The sequence below is a fragment of the Perca fluviatilis genome, chromosome 11, assembly GCF_010015445.1.
Source record: "Perca fluviatilis chromosome 11, GENO_Pfluv_1.0, whole genome shotgun sequence".
NCBI classification, from domain to species: domain Eukaryota; kingdom Metazoa; phylum Chordata; class Actinopteri; order Perciformes; family Percidae; genus Perca; species Perca fluviatilis.
Window position 1 is genome coordinate 26699556 of NC_053122.1, and position 16243 is coordinate 26715798.

Here is a 16243-nt window from a genome sequence, read left to right on the forward strand (position 1 = left end):
GGAATGCACCAAAACTTTAAAGCAGACCTAGATAGATGATTTTATCTGTGCCAAGACTAGGCACAACTTTGCTAAAAGTCTTTCCACTCAGGGAGGTTTGGAGCATTTACAAGTACAGTGGAACACCTCTACTGAGAGGATTTATCTCATTGTAATACCAGGAGCTGCTACTATCAGCTTGTTAAATTCTTAGTCATTGTTTTACTTGTGAGGCCTTCAGATGAATTCATTAAAAACCTTAAGCCGAGGAGAGCTGCAGAGTTGGGTGATGACATTTGATCCACTCTTCATTTGAAAATACTGGCTAGTGGCAGGGTTAGCTGAGTTGGTAGAGCAGGCGCACATATATAGAGGTTTACTCCTCGACGCAGCGGCCGTGGGTTCGACTCTGACCTGCGGCCCTTTGCTGCGTGTCATTTCCCTTCTCTCTCCCCTTTCATGTCTTTCATTCAAATCCTGTGGAATTAAAGGCCTAAAATGCCCTAAAAAAAGAATCTTTAAAAAAAAAAAATATATATATATATATATATAGACTGACTAGTGCACCTTTAAGAGGCAGTGGTGGCCATTACCACCACTGAGGTGCCCTTGAGCAAAGCCCTCCAGTGGAGCTGCTCAGTGGCCAGCTGATCAGACTGTGGCAGTACTGGCAGGTATGAATGTGTAACAGTGTGAATGTGATCAGGGCGTTCCTGCAAAAGAGAGGCTGCCTCTCAGTGAACCTTCCCTGAATAAATAAAGGTTAAAAAAAAATAAAGTGTGCTCTCTAAGCCCTTGAAATGTTATCTGACTTAGCAAAGTAGAGCAAGTCTTATAAACAGCTAAACCAGATCATCATGGCTTTGTTTTACCTTTAGCAGAAAGCACAATCTGCCCCAGAGGAGCGCTCTCTCCTTCTGTTGGTGCCCTGATGCGAGTCCACAGGAGGTGGGGAGGCTGGCTGGAGGAGCTGGTCTGGAGGGTGAAGACACAGGGGAGGACAGCTTTGCCTGCCAGCGTTTGTTGTACTGTAGGATGGGTGATCCTACGCATGTTTACCATGGAGGAGGCTGCTCCTAGAGAGGACAAACAAAAGAACCAAACACAATGGGATTATGCAGTTAAATATGTTGGAGGACAACAATGGGCAATGTATTGCAAATGTCTACTTTTTGCCAGACATGAATAAGTCTGCTGTTTGATTATAGGATAAATGCTGTACAGTATTCTACACTAAGCATTAGAAGTAAAGAAAGTGTGGGCTGTTAGCTAACCAAGGCATCAGCTACAGTAACAAGACCTCAGGGATTCATTAGCAATTTCACATTCTTTTTTCCACACGAGAATGAGGAACTGGTTTTATCATTCCAGCAAAGAAACATAACACTGCCCCCACACACACACACACACACAGACAAACAAGAGTAGAAGACACACACAAGTGACCACAGTTGCTCAGACTCAAACTTATTTCCTCTTATTTTCCTTTTATTTATTTATTTCAATTCATGTTACGCCAATGCCACTGCGAGAGGTAGGATCATGGTTCTGCACATTGATATCCGCAACTCACCCTCTTCAATCAGGTTGCCATGACACACAGGTTCAATGTAACCATGACAACCGGATCAACTGTACAGACATGATCCACTAACCAACCAATTCTGCCTCTTTGTGCTTTGTCCTCTATGCACCTTCATGTTTGATACCAAGCAAGATCCCATCCAATTATCTGTAACTGCTGATTCTAATCGGGGGGGGGGGGCGGGCGAGCTGACATTGGACGAGCAGGGTACACCCTGGACAGGTCACCAGACTGTCACAGGACTGGCACAACCCTCCTAGCTCCCATTCAGACCCACAGGCAATTCAGAGTCAACTAATCGCTAATGAAGATTGTGAGATGCGGTTGAAATTTCCCGAAACATCTAGTAGCAAGACCTTCAGTTAAACAAACTACTATATATCCTCATTAATAATTCATAGTAAGTTCATGAGCTGTTGCTGCTCACAAAGTCAGTGAGTAGCATGGACTGTAAGGCGCGACAGTCTCTGACAACGTAACAACAAAGAAGCAGAAGACATAATTACAAAGCTTTTATAAGCTTGTAGCTAATTTGCTCAAGGATTTTAACATTTGTTTTGTTTTCTGGTCCCCTTTATTCAAATTCACACCAATTTTTGTAAAACTAATATGAGCGTTACAAAAAAACAACAACAACCAAAGTCTTATTTTAAATAAGCACACTTATTTTATTTGGAATATTGCACATGTTGGAATAGAATCCCCGAAAGATATTTCCATCTGCATTTAGATTGGATGGCTTTCACAAGCTGAACCCCCCTGAGAGCATCTCTCTGTGCTGAAGAAAGCCTCCGCTGCCTTTCCCCCTCCCCCCCGCCCTCCTCCCCCCACCCCCCCACCAAAAAAAATTCAGATGTAATCACAAAATCACAAATACCAGGGAAAAGCACAAGAGCCAGAACAAGACAGAGAGCAGGAATGAGAGAGGGAAGGAGGAAGGGGGTAAAAGAGAGGGCAAACCAGAGATGGAGGAAAAGAAGGAGTCTAAGAAACTGAATAGAGGAAATTGAGAGACGTTGGATGACAAGTGTACCCTGCAGCATGGTGGTGACAGATGGGACAAAAGAAAAACACTTCCAGCTCTAAAAAGAGGAAGAGAGAGCTGGAAGTGACATGAAAGGACACTCTCTATCATTAACAGATGCCATCTCTCATTCCTGTCAGTCCTCTTCCAATGAGCTGTCCAATGAGATAAGGAGGCTTTCAAGGCCGATATCAATGTCTCTTAAACTGAATCGATTGTGCTGGCTAATTGAATTTGATTTTAATGCCAAAAATAATGTTGCCCATAAACATGAAATAAGGACATACTAACAAATACTACTACTTCAATACTATGTTTAAAATGCTGAGCATGAATGTTCACTTTTGACCTTTGATGCAAATCTTAACTAAAGGTCTCCTTACTAGCTTTTTTCTGGAGCTTTTAACCTTAAAAGCTTGTCTTCCTTAGCGGTTTGCTTAGTTGTCAAGTTGTTGAATAGCACAGGAAAAACAAATATTTCTTTCTTGTGTGAAATAATCAATAGTCCTCTGGTTTCATATTCACAGCACAGACATGAGAGTGTTCAATCAATGTTTCCATCTAACACTAGAAACAAGAAAGACTACAACAAAGCACATAAAAGTATTTCCCAAAGTGTGAAACAACAACTCCTTAAAGAACATCATCAGACTGATAACTTGATCCCATTGCAGAGGCTTTTGAATCTGACAATGCACCAGTTTAAGGTGTACTGGCATATTGAGGCGTTTTCTTCTAATCCACTCATAAAGTCAGGAAATATGCCACCATGTATTTACCACATATTTTCTAGCGATTTGCATCTGCTACAGTCGTGATGACATCACTAAGAGTTGCCAAGGTAAAAAAAAAAAGCTTTTTAAATCCATAGCAAACAGCTTTAAACTCCACTTGTTCTTGGTAGCAGGCTGAACATGTAAACCACAGGACAGTATACAGAGAAGAAGAACATTGCAGTATTTACCATTAACCTGGAACCTGGTTTGTCAGTTGGCCATCATCACAACTCATAGAGTAAACTCTGTTATCCAGATGTCCCAGTTTGGTATATTGTGGTACTTTGTTGACTGCTTGAGGGCAACTTGGAAATGACTCAAACGTGAAAAACAATTCAGAATATAACTGTTTTAACAGCTTTTACAACAATATTAAGATAAGAATCTTGTCTAGGTCTATTAATTTGGAGTAATAGCTGGTTCCAATCCTGTTTTATTATGTTGGCAGTAGGTAGATCCTTTTGTTTACTTTTGGATGCGGGATTGTGCAAGAAAGACGGAGAAAACACGAATAAATGTGGAGTAATAACTTTCTGCTGTCAGAGCGTTATGACTAGTAAGGTATGTTTTCATATTGAAAATGAGCGACGCCTTAATGAAACTCCAGGCTGACCAGCTACCATCATGCATGCCAATTGCAGGAAAAGTAATTAAAGAGAGGAACTTATCTTTACTAGAGGCAGTCAGCAGGCTGCATGTGAACCTCAAACCTGCGATACTATACACCAGAGACCTGCAGCTCTGACATGTGTTGTCTTTTTGTTCCATAATTGTGAATTTTATGCCTAGTTGTAATGGAACAGATGGTCGACTAAACTTTCAGAAATGGGTTTGGAGGTGTTCCAGCTCACTCCCACCGAGCATGTCTCCAAACATCCTCAGCATGTCAGCTCTCACCTACAAGACCTGTCTTTGTTTATTCATGGAAAAAATGAATGTGGGAACTGATGTTTTTTTTATTCTGGTCCAGCTGCTGCTTCCCTCTTTCTTTTTACTGAGCCCACTATTTTTTCTTTCGATCACAAACTGCTGTTTAATTTCTGCAGCACCTGGAGATGCAGCAGTTTAAGGATACAATGAGTGGAGATAGGTAACAGACAACTTACCCGAGCCCAAATAGAACAGCAGCATCAGAGCAAAGAGGATCTGCCGCCCAGCTGCACACAGAGCGAGCGCCATCCTGGACCTGCATTCAGAGAGAGACGGGGGTATAAAAAAACATAGACTTTAAACACAGTGTCCAAGACACTTCCAGACAATAAACTTCATGTTTTTTTATGTATCATCCTGAATTTGATTTAACTGATGTCTGTTAATATTAAAATTCTAAGCTTTAAAATTTATTAAAGTGGTCCCGGTGGTTAGGCCAGCGCCTTGCATGCAGTTTGCTGCCATTGGTGAGTGAGTGAGTGAGTGAGTGAGTGGCTGAGTGAGTGAGTGAGTGAGTGAGTGAGTGAGTGAGTGAGTGAGTGAGTGAGTGAGTGAGTGAGTGAGTGAGTGAGTGAGTGAGTGAGTGTTGGTGAATGGGTGAATAAGAGGCAAACTGTAAAGGGCAGCCTGCTCCTGTGTGTGCCGGAAAAAAGCTCCACAGCTGTTTGCATTACAAAAACCTTTTCACACACACACACACACACACACACACACACACACACACACACACACACACACACACACACAAACGTCACACATCTTAAAGAGTTGTCTACCATGAACGCAGCTTTCACCAGTTGAGGTAGACGGCATCTACAGGTGTTAGAGCAGCAGCATGACATCTTACTGACGCAAAAACTAATGCTGTCCATTACTCATACTTTATTTTGTTTTTTCCTCTCATCTAGTGTGAGTCATTGCACTGTGGCCACACCTATAAAATAAAATACTCCGAAATGGACTTGAATACTGAACAATAATAAAAAAAAACGACCTAACCCAAAGGCAAATGAGGTGATTTAGTAGCATGCACACAGTATTGCAGACAGGGATGGAAAATGTATCATATTCATTTTATTTATTGGTATAATAAACAATATTGCAACTGTAGGGCACTTAGAGGCCCGGACACAGTTCGCTGGCTTGTATTCAGTGCTCTCCATTTAGCCGATGCGTTTGTCCAGTCATTGTGTTTCACGTTTCCCCCTCCCTACCACCTGAGCTAAGAGCTGCCAATTTAACTAATAATATCATTGTCATCCAGTACTGGTCTCACACCTGGTTAAAACTGGCCATTAGAGATTGTTAAGTCTAACTTGATAGTAACAACACACAGAGTGATACATCTAATTAAGAAACACGACAACCACTCCAAAAGTAAACGATTGGATTAAGTTTTAGTATACTGTAGAGTGGTGTATTTCTACTGCACAACATCGAGGAAATCCTAGCACACATCAGAAACAAGCTGCTGACTTTGCCAGAGGATTTGGCTTGGGGCCTGAAGCTTCTCAGCTCAATGGAGAGACGACTGAGACAGAGCTTTATTACCCCGTACTGGTATGAAATGCAGATGAAGATGAGAGTATGCTGTTGGATAAAAAAAAAACAAGCTTTGTTGTGTAATGCTGATTTACAGTAAAATGGAGTAAAGCAACAACAACAACTTCGAAATTATTCATTTACAAAATATTGTTCATTATATCTCCCTGACTACACAGGCATTACTAACAGAGACCATATGCAGAATTTGAAATAGTTTGAGCAGAAATTAGCCCATGTCTAAATTCCAATTAAAGTAAATAGTTTATCCAGGAAAGCAAAAGACCTCTTTGCATTCACCAAGGTAACAGCAACTCATGCCACCAGCATCCCTGATGCTCAGAAAGAAGATTATGCAACACCAGTTCAACCCTTTATAAATTACAGGAATAATGGTCGCTCTCTTCTCTGACCATGTGAAAGAGCAGTAAAACCTTCAACCGTATAAAACTGGAGTGTGTGAGGCGAAGAGAAACATTCCTCTCAGAAAAGTAAAGCGCTCAGTGGCACCTGCCAAACTATACAGTACTGTCGTTAAACAACAATTTGTTGAGTCATTTTTAACGGTGTTTTAAGTTGGTGTCTAGACTCTAGACTCTCTAGATTGGAAAAAAAGGAGCCCCCCCACCCCCCACCCCGCTGTGCCACACACTTTGAGGCATCCCCTCTCTGAAGGTGGGTTAGGACCTTGTGATGGGCTGTGACAGATTGGGGTCGGGCCGTTGGACTCGTTGCATGTTGGAAGGCCTGAACCATTGGTTGAGCTAGCTGGGTGGGTGACAAGAGATTTCTAAAGGCTTGGAGAGGGTCATGACACCGAGGAGATTGCCCAGTCTTGTAAGCGGAGAGCATTTGAGAGTGTTGTATTGGAGGGCCTGGGACTGGCAGGGGCCCAGCAGGCACTAGCCCCATCAACAGAATACAGAATACAGTTCAGCCTATGGACATCTCTATGGATGCTATACAACATACAACACTGTGTGCTCTATAGACAGCCGCCTTTCAAAGTTTTACCAGAGGGGATTTACAACATCCAGTGCAATGGCCATCCAATCACACCAGCCGCATACTAACCAGTGCCACCTTTTGTTAACAAGGGAGACATCAGATGTCGTGAACGCCTCCCTCTAAATAACCCCTCTTCACTTTCACAGGCACAGCTGTGTCTTGAGGAGAAAAGAGCCAGAAGTCTCTAAAATGCTTCAGTGGACTTCAATGTGGATGTCCAGCCGACACATTTTCACGATGTTGCCTGAATAGGACGCGTTCTTGACTCATTGTAAGAGCCGACGAGCGGAGTGACAGAGATCCAAAGAGAGCTAACAGACGAGGCTGGCAGACCTACATTACGGCTCAGTATAAGCTGTCAGTCTGTTGAAGCAAGAGACCAACTGGCCTCATGTTCATTATGACGCAGGCAAGACATGCCCCTCGACCCAAATCTCCTTCGGTTCTGCAGTTGGTGGGAAAATTGTTTTCAGGAAAAAACAAGAAGAGTGCGGAACACTTCATGTCAGCGGCTGTTGTGGTTGTACGATAAATCGTGTTTGTGAGCACAGCACGACAGCTTTATGCTTACAATGCCTCCGTCAGGTTTACTTAATCAGGCCAGGTTGGGTCCCATGTTGATTCATGACACACACACACACACACACACACACACACACACTGCTGTAATGGTGCAGCTACTATAAAGCCCCACATCAAATCCCAGCCAATTCACAAGGTAGGTCAATGAATCTCACCTTCTGCATTTCTGCATTCACAAACAAAACATTAACATTAAAACACACACACACCAACCTACACACACACTCCCGGCAGCTGCCATCACAGTTAAGGTCAAGAAAACAAATACACTTCATGTAGGCTATTATAGTTTGTGAATTGACTCACATAATGCAGTTTACAAAGATAACCGTGGCAGATTTACCCAAAAATCCCAGTCATTTTTTAAACAATGGGTCCAGGATTTAAGACAGAAGTAGACTAAGGTTCTCACTATTTTAAGCTAACTTTATAGCTAGCTAGCTAATTAACACTAACTTCATGAGTTGGCTTTTCCAGCTGACATGCTTTAAACAAGACGAAGGCTCCTATATATGCATTTGATAGCTACAGTACATACGCATTATGCTAAAAAATATCATTTAGCTACATGTTCATGGCAAAAAGTCAGCATCCTCACCATTTAATAATCCATGTTGATAACAAATAAGGGAGCAGCATTGTTCTTGCAGGGTAGAGCTAGTTATCCCTAGTAAAGAACAGTAATATACTTAAGTGGAAAGGATTTGAGGATGAACCGACGAGTTTGGGAAATGTTGCTGGAGTGTAAACATCCCCAAACCGAATATAGAAGCCAGACAAAGCCGCTAACGTTAGCCTAAACTCTGATATAGCCATATTTTGGTTTCCACACAGTTGATGTGTCAGTTTTGAACAAGGCTTTTTATAACATAACATGTAATGCCACAAAACAATGCAGTTAGCTTATAGCTATAAATGCAGGTAGCTTTGGTAAGTAACGCTCTACTACTTACTCTACACTCAACTACTTTAAGGAGTGAGTAAGAGCATGCTTGGCTAACTATAAAGTTTGCAGCCTATGTTAGAGCAGATACAACACAATGTTCAATCCATTCCTTGCAATTTTGCTCTTGTGTTTTTGATTTTGGAAAGGCTAAAACTCTTGAGATCTTGTTTACATGCAATATTCTTCTTCCACCCAACCAAAAACAGCCCAAGCTCTGTTTGCCCCTTGGGGAAATGATTTTCTGACGGAGGAAAAATATAAACAAAAAAAAAAAAGTTTTGTATTTCTACGAGAAGTTCCAAAACCTTTTTTGGGGTAACTGCATGATGACAAGAGGAAGCAGAAGAATTAATGTCTAAAAATATGCCATAGCTTAAGATGAGAGGCTTAGGACTTTGGATAAATCTGTACTAATAGACATCAGGATGGAAACGGAGCTAGTTTTACAGTAAGGAGTCAAACTGCCAGTCTTGTATCCCCTCCTGGGACCTGACAGGAGAAGGTGATTGTTCTCCTTCCCTTTTTCTTTAATCATGTCTCACAAAACTATTACCTCTGGAGAGTGGCAGAGTGAACAGCAAAATAACAGCTCTGGATGAGTGACAGACAAAGTGGTGAGCTGGGGAAGAAGATGAAGGAAGAGGAATGAAACGAAGGTCATTTTATCACTGTTGTGACAATACTACACCGCCGTGATGAAAAGCTGCGTCGGAAGCTCCATAATTCTTTGCAAGACAAATGCTGCATCCTGAATAGATTTGTGGCCGAGATTTGAACGTCTGTGCGCTTACACAGACGCAATGTTTGTTAAATGAATTGTAAAGGCTGAAAAAAATACAGTAGTAGTATGTTGCAGTGGTGATTTGGTGCCATAAAAGAGACATTAAACCAGAGTGCATGAACATTAATCGCTTAAGTTAAATAAAAAACTGAAAAAAAGGAAAGTGAGCTCAGCTGAATCAGGTATTCACTTCCTGCTCCCTTCATGCATTGTGCACACTCTCTCACTCACACACACACACACACACACATGCACACACACACACCCACAAACACAGACACCCATTGTGTTCAGTGTGTGGTGACTAATCACACTCAAAGCAACTAATGACTCATGCAGCTCTGGTGGCTTCAGCTGGAGAGAGGACCCTGGAAAGCTGGTCCCTCCGATTACACTCTCCTTCCTCTCACACTGACACCATTGATCGCACTGGGCATGGAGAGAGAGATTATTTAAACCGGGTTCCTGAGGCCATGTTAAGATTTGGCTATAAGTGTGAGCAGTAAAGCGCAGAGATGAGGCAGTTTAGGTCACTCTGAAGGATCCTCAACAGACAAGTCAAGCGAATAAAAGAGCCAGAGACTTAGGCTTGTAACTGTAAGTAGGTAGTTAGAACTTTTCTGTTTTTTTTCCCTTTAATTATTCAGTGTTGAACAGCAACCCAAGAGGAAATACGTGATGTTTCATGCATTATACAATTTGTGCATACCTGTGAGAGATTGACAGCTCTTATAACATCCATCTGTTGCCGAGCTTCCTGTAGAGCTGTTAAGCTGCTGTGGAGCGTCACTCGACAGACCTGCAGCAGATGATCTCAGATATGCTCATTTTCTCTCTCCACCTTTTTATTCTCAGTCCCTTTCTGGCACCGTCGTATGAGTATTTTTGTCGTTTGTGTGTATGTGCAAAAGGTGTAGGACTATGTGAGATACGGAGAAAAAAAGTCAATATAAATGCATTTGATTAATATATGAGGGAGCTGCACAAAAAGTGAGCACATAAATATGTGAGAATTATTGTAACAGCTTTTAGAGGAAATAGAAACCAGGGAGCGCCAGACAGCGACCTCGGTGGAATCAATCATCGCTCTTTTCTTTAATGCGTCAAAAAGGATCGAATCACACCGACATCAATTGATTTGTAACCAGTGAACCTTTGACTGGAAGAGGAAAACGATCAGATAACTCTAAGTATGGGCCATTTCTGCCAGGCAAAAACTGATGAAAAGTAAACATTGATTAAAAAAACTAAATTATTACATGCAGAATTTTGCGAAAGTACAATTTTGACTTACTTACCGTACGATTCCATTTTTTTTAATCTTATATGTGATAATTATGACTTAAACATTATAGTTTTGCGTATTATCTCATAATTTTGACTCGTCTTGACTATTCAAATTTGTTACTATTACATATTTACATTTCATGTATGTATTTTTATTTTCCTGGCAGAAATTGGCTTCCATGGATACTTTTTAATGTTCCTTTAAAGTAACTAATCATACAGTATTTTATGTGCAGTACTTTGCAACGGAACGTAAATGAAAGCATAAACTAAATACTGTCAAAAATCTCTTGTAATCGTGGAAATTTTGGGGGCATGACTGTGGTTTTATCACTACATAAGTTGATACCAAAAACGTGTTAGCATATAATGGCTAATTTACACATCCAGCAGACACATTAGTATTCATTTGGAGTCGTGTTTCTGGCCACCTGAGAAATGTAACTCCAATATTGTGCTTTTCTGTTTTTGGTCTCCACCAACTCCTGAGGGAAATATCTGGCTCCTTTAGCTGCTAATATCTGACTCCTTTAGCTGCTAAATACTCCACTATGTTCACCAGCTAGTCGCTAACTTTATCTTTCTGTCGTCTGGTGCTGGAAAGGCAGCATATGCTGGGTTTTTAGAACTGTTTCACTGCCTGCCAATTGCCAGGAATTAAGCTGATGAGAATGCACCAAGGCACTAAAGTTGTGGGGGCGAAAAAACAAAAACAATGAGCAGAAAGACGCTAAAACACTCATCTGAAGGGAACTGCAGTCAGGTGATAAATCTCTGGGTTCATCACTACAGACGTAGTTCACTTTTCACAAACCATGTAGTCATTTGATCCATTGCTTTTATTAATATTGTCAGGAGCGGAGGGAGGGGGTGGCTTCTGGGGCCCTGAATCTTTGAGGATTCAGGGCCCCAGAACAATTGTTATTTTCTGGTTTCAGAATGATGAAGACAATTGGAGAATAATTAAACAAAACAAGATGTAGGCTCAACAGGATGATTCTTTTCCTTGGAAACTATCATTGTCCCAAATGATGTACAGATTTTTAAGGTTTCTATTATCAAATAGTAAATGGAGCATGCCCCCAGACCCGTTTACTACGTCTGGCTCTGCCCCTTGAATATTGTAGGCGAAATGTTTGTTTAAGTAAGTAGCAATATTGAAGGGGATAATGATTTTAGGGTCAGAGGTGAAAAAATATGTAGCTAGGGACTGTCGTAAGCAGCCTCTACACCAGCTGTGTCAACACAGGTCAAAGGTGAAGGTTCTGCAGCTCTTGGTAACAAATTCAATAAAAGATCAGGTGCATGAGACGCAGCTAACATCTTGGGTATAGTAGTCTTTGGCTCCACACACACACACACACACACACACACACACACACACACACACACACACACACACACACACACACACACACAAAGAGACAGACACACTGGATTGGGAGAGCTTCCATAAATAGGCCACCACAGTCCAACCACATTTCCATCCACAGGGAAAGTTGGTCAGAAAAAGGAGTAGCTGTGAAATTAAATGGAATAATAGACACAAACGTAGACGTGGCGGTGGGGCTTCATCCAAGAATTCCTCATCTTTAATGATGTGCTGAGTCTGTGGAATATCAACTAGGTGAGGAAAGACAAAAAACAGAGATCTCTGTCCTTCTCTAAGTGTTTATCACCAGCGCCAATGCCCGGTGAGGCAGAAGCCATCTCCTCATTCTCACATCAGCATTTAACAATAACAGGAAAGAAGTGCTGAGTGTACATGTTTCGAAGAGTGTGACGTTAGAAAAAGAATATTTAAAAAAAAAATAACACCACTGCAGTTAACTACCTCTTGGGAAGTGACTAATCATTCTAATCTTCTCTGTGTTGCAGAGGCGGATAAAACTTTGGTGCTGCCTTAACAAGCTTCTTCTCAGCCGACTGCAAAGCCAAATATTTGTCTTCCACCTTAGAGGAGAGCCCCTGGCCAAAGACAAAGAGAGGGACCTTTCTCTTTGTGTGGCTGAGCTGTTCAGCTGTGGTCTCATCTACGCTTGTAATGATTGGCCTGGTGGGCTGCTTTAGTCCCTCCCAGGCTAAAGACTGGAGTTGATTGATGGATTGGTTTGTCCAATCCCTTTTGGGTTTTGGTGGCTGGGGACTCACTCGGGTTTCAATATTCCATGGAGAGAGGGAGACATTACCGTTCCATCCAGCAGCTCAAACCACAACTATTCACTGCTCTTTTTCTATTTGACAAATGTTTGTGGTCGGACCATTGGGCATTGAGATTTGGGAGCTGTCCAGTGCTGAAAACGTGGACAGTTTTAGCTCCAGTCACTGTGAAGTCATTGTTAGCCTGAAACCTATTCTCCATCTGGCTGTAAACGGTGCACAAAGTTCAAAGAGATCATAAAATTCCCACTTTATAGTTCACAGTTGGATCTGCTGTTTATGAATTACTGCTAGGACAATAACAAAGACATCTCATACATTTCCCCATTGTACATCACTACCCATCACATTCTGATCCAAAAAAAGTCAACACATTTTTAGGGCAGCATAACCATAAAGTAACAAGCCTGTGGCTGACTTAGAAGTAAGCTTATTTTGGTCATTACTATAAGCGAGCGCTGGTGCTGATTTTAGTTTTCATAGCTCTTTTCTGTTAGCTTTTAGCAATGTATTGTACTGACAGAGCCAATAATCACCTGAGTGACATATTAGAGTGGGCACTTTCATACCACAGAGAAAAATATCAAACCCTGACTGAGATGTACCTTCAGCTTCTACTGAAAATACACCATCAGCAAGACAAAACTGCTCACTTATGAACAGCAGGGATAAACTCCCTTTTATTCTGAAAGGAAACAGTACTTTAGGGGCTGCCTGCAACTAACAACTATTGTCATTATCAATGAATCTGCAGATTATTTTCTCAGGCTTAGTCTATAAAATGTTACAATTTTCTAAAGCTCAACAACATCTTGATGACGTTTTTTTTATCTTCGTTCGACCAACAGTCCAAAATACAGAGATGTTCAATTCACAATTCAATTCACAATGATATAAAACAGAAAAGCAGCAAATCGTCATATTTGAGAAGCTGCCAGTGAATCTTTGCCAATTTTGCTTAAGAAATGCCTGAAATCATAGATATCAAAACGGTTGCTGATCCTAATGTAACTGGTTTGGTATGGTGAACAAAATGCTAGAAAATTGTGAAACAACATCAAATTGCTTGATTTGTCCAACTAAACCCACAAATGAAGAAAGCTACTGTACAAATCCTCACAATAACGAAGAGAAACACGGGAATGTTTGGCATCTTCGCTCGAACAATGACTTAAAATAATCCCAATCGAGTCTGTCAATCGACTTATTGACAAATCGGCTCATTGCTTCACTTCTGCACTGTTTCATCTATCTAAAAGCATCTAACATTACTCCTTTTCCCATCTTTCACTGATGCAAAGTGACTCCTGTATTTGCAGACGTCTCAGAGCCAGACGTTATAAACAACACTGAGGCTGATTGAGTGCAAAGTGTGCAGCAACAGACAGCGAGGCAGCCCAACTGAGCTCGTACTCTATTTTAATCAGACCTTTTTCTTCTCCACAACACCGCTCTCTGATCCCTCTGCTCGTATGAGCGCAGTCATCTAAAGACACACAACTCTACTGTATGCCATGCGTGCCGGGCCTCATGGATGCCCTTTCGAATACACACTCACACACATCCGGACGGAATGAAAAATGCATGGTGTAAACTTTCAGCTGGGTCTCCTAGCCTCATTCCTCACTATTCTCATCCCACAGGCACTATACTGCTCTGTTATCTCTCTCACACACACATTTCCTCAGCTCGGGCTCGTCTATAGTGCGGCGTTGCCTGGTTAACCACGTCCTGTTTTGTGGCTTTGACACACAGCTGGTGGTGGGCACACTAACAAGGCCAAAGAAGAAAAGACATGGAGTCAGTCAATAGAAGCAGGATGGGCTTTTATTGGGCTGCGGGGGCTAGCATATTCTCAGACTACAGCTCATTTGGCAAGGTGACCCAAACTGTTCTCCTCCTTCACTGTGATTTGAACATGCCAGTGTTTGTTTACAAAGCAGGCAGTCATCAATAGAAGACTTTCAGAGACCAGGCATTCACTCATTTTACCATCATTTGGTCGCTTTTTGTATCATTTTATATTTTCAGAGATGGTTTACAAGGCTCAGAGACTTCACTGATCACTGATCATCCAGTTTCTATACATAACAGGATCTTTGATATCATTCCCAGCTGACAGACAGACCTTGGAGGTGGACCAATAAAAGATCTGATGTTGGCAGTTGTTCACCAAAGGACTCTGATTTACATAATAGATTTCACCAACACCTGTTCAAGTGTTCTGATCTGCTTCCACAATTGCATCAGTCAACAGAAGGCACCCTCCTGTCTGATTTATTTTTGATTTTGTCATCTACTGTAAAGTAAAGGAAGATTTAAAAGATGTGTGTGCATGTAGACCAAAGTTCTTACGAAGACAAGACATCTCCTGAGAGGAGAGGACACACTAACAAGGTTACTTGGTGAGTTGATGATTTATGCATGGCCCTACATGGGTCGTAAATATAGACCAATATTAAAAGCTTTGACCTGTAAATAATTAAAGATATCCCAAACGGTTGCGATTTGTGTGCGTATTTAAGGCTGAGAGGCTGTGATCGTGCGAGAGGAAAGGCAATGATTGGTCTAGAGGAAATAGTTATTAGGCTACCTATTGCATATGCATAAGCTAATTACATATTGCATGGATTGGCAATGCGAAAAGAACTCTACAGTGTCCTTAAATTGCGAGCCCTGTCTTTGAAAGTGCGTCTTTCTATTGTAACCCAGAAATGAAAGCACTTTAGATCCTCTTCCAGCAGCTGAGCGGTCTCAGGCGCCTCATGCAACCGGGTGACTTGAGATATCACGCAATGACTGACCAAATTATTGATTTCATAAAGCATGCATGCGAAGCAAATTATTTCCGTGCTTTCAGTCTTACCTTTTCTGTCAAAACCAGACGCGTCTCAATGGTGCAATCTTCAGGAATGTTGAGCTTTTGCGCCTCGGTGCAGGTGCTCCCCCCAAAAACCTCCCACAGGGTGCAGAGAGACGGCAAGCGACGAAACCAGGGTGAAACAGCACTTTGCAGAGGAACAAGAGACCGCGGGGTGAGTGTGTGCACAAGCGCTCCACGTCTTGGACTTCTCACTCCTTCTCCAACGGTATCCTTCTCCTCGCCGAGCAGCAGCCTATGCGCCGTTCATCCTCACACGTTGATATCTGCCGGGATCGGAATAGATTCACACTCGCATATACACACACGCGCGCGCACGCAGCAAGGTGCTGCCTCCGATCCCCTCCTCGCCAGCAGCAACGCTGAGGGAGAGAAGCAAGATCAGTTTGAACAAAGAGGCAAGCGGTGACAGGCAGACGGCTCCAGCGCCCCCCGTTCAAAGAGGGGCGACACAGGGTGGGGGTGGGGGTGGGAGAGGAAGGGTGTGGGGGTGTAAGAGAGAGAGAGAGAGGGGGGAGTGTACTTTATATGACCATAATCCGATTCCTACATTAACCTCAAAGGTTGATCCGGTGTCTGTGGATTCAATTGAAATGTACCCATGAGCTTACAATGACAGTCTGACCATCAGATGAACCCCCTTATATATATTTAAATATATATCCTCATGGCACATCCTCAAATCCTCTTGTTTCTGAATCAACTAAACTTGTGTTATCACACAGAACTCGCAGGTCTTCTGTTCTCATGAGACAAAAATAA

At 42.0% G+C, this 16243-nt stretch overlaps 1 protein-coding gene across 2 annotated transcripts in view; it reads right to left on the bottom strand.

The window, feature by feature from the left end:
* Nucleotides 1-15880, bottom strand: part of LOC120568933 (neurocan core protein-like) — a 41403-nt gene extending 25523 nt beyond the window's left edge. Inside the window, exons 1-3 of one of the 2 annotated variants that reach the window (XM_039816685.1) lie at nt 15467-15880; nt 4471-4550; nt 852-1055 (exon numbers count right to left, since the gene is read on the bottom strand). In XM_039816685.1, the coding sequence (XP_039672619.1) occupies nt 852-1055; nt 4471-4543 (277 nt within the window). In that variant the 5' untranslated portion in view covers nt 4544-4550; nt 15467-15880. Of the gene's footprint in view, nt 1-851; nt 1056-4470; nt 4551-8024; nt 8081-15466 lie in introns of those variants that run through there. The other variant, XM_039816684.1, reaches the window with a different exon arrangement.
* Between the last annotated feature and the right edge of the window lie 363 nt (nt 15881-16243).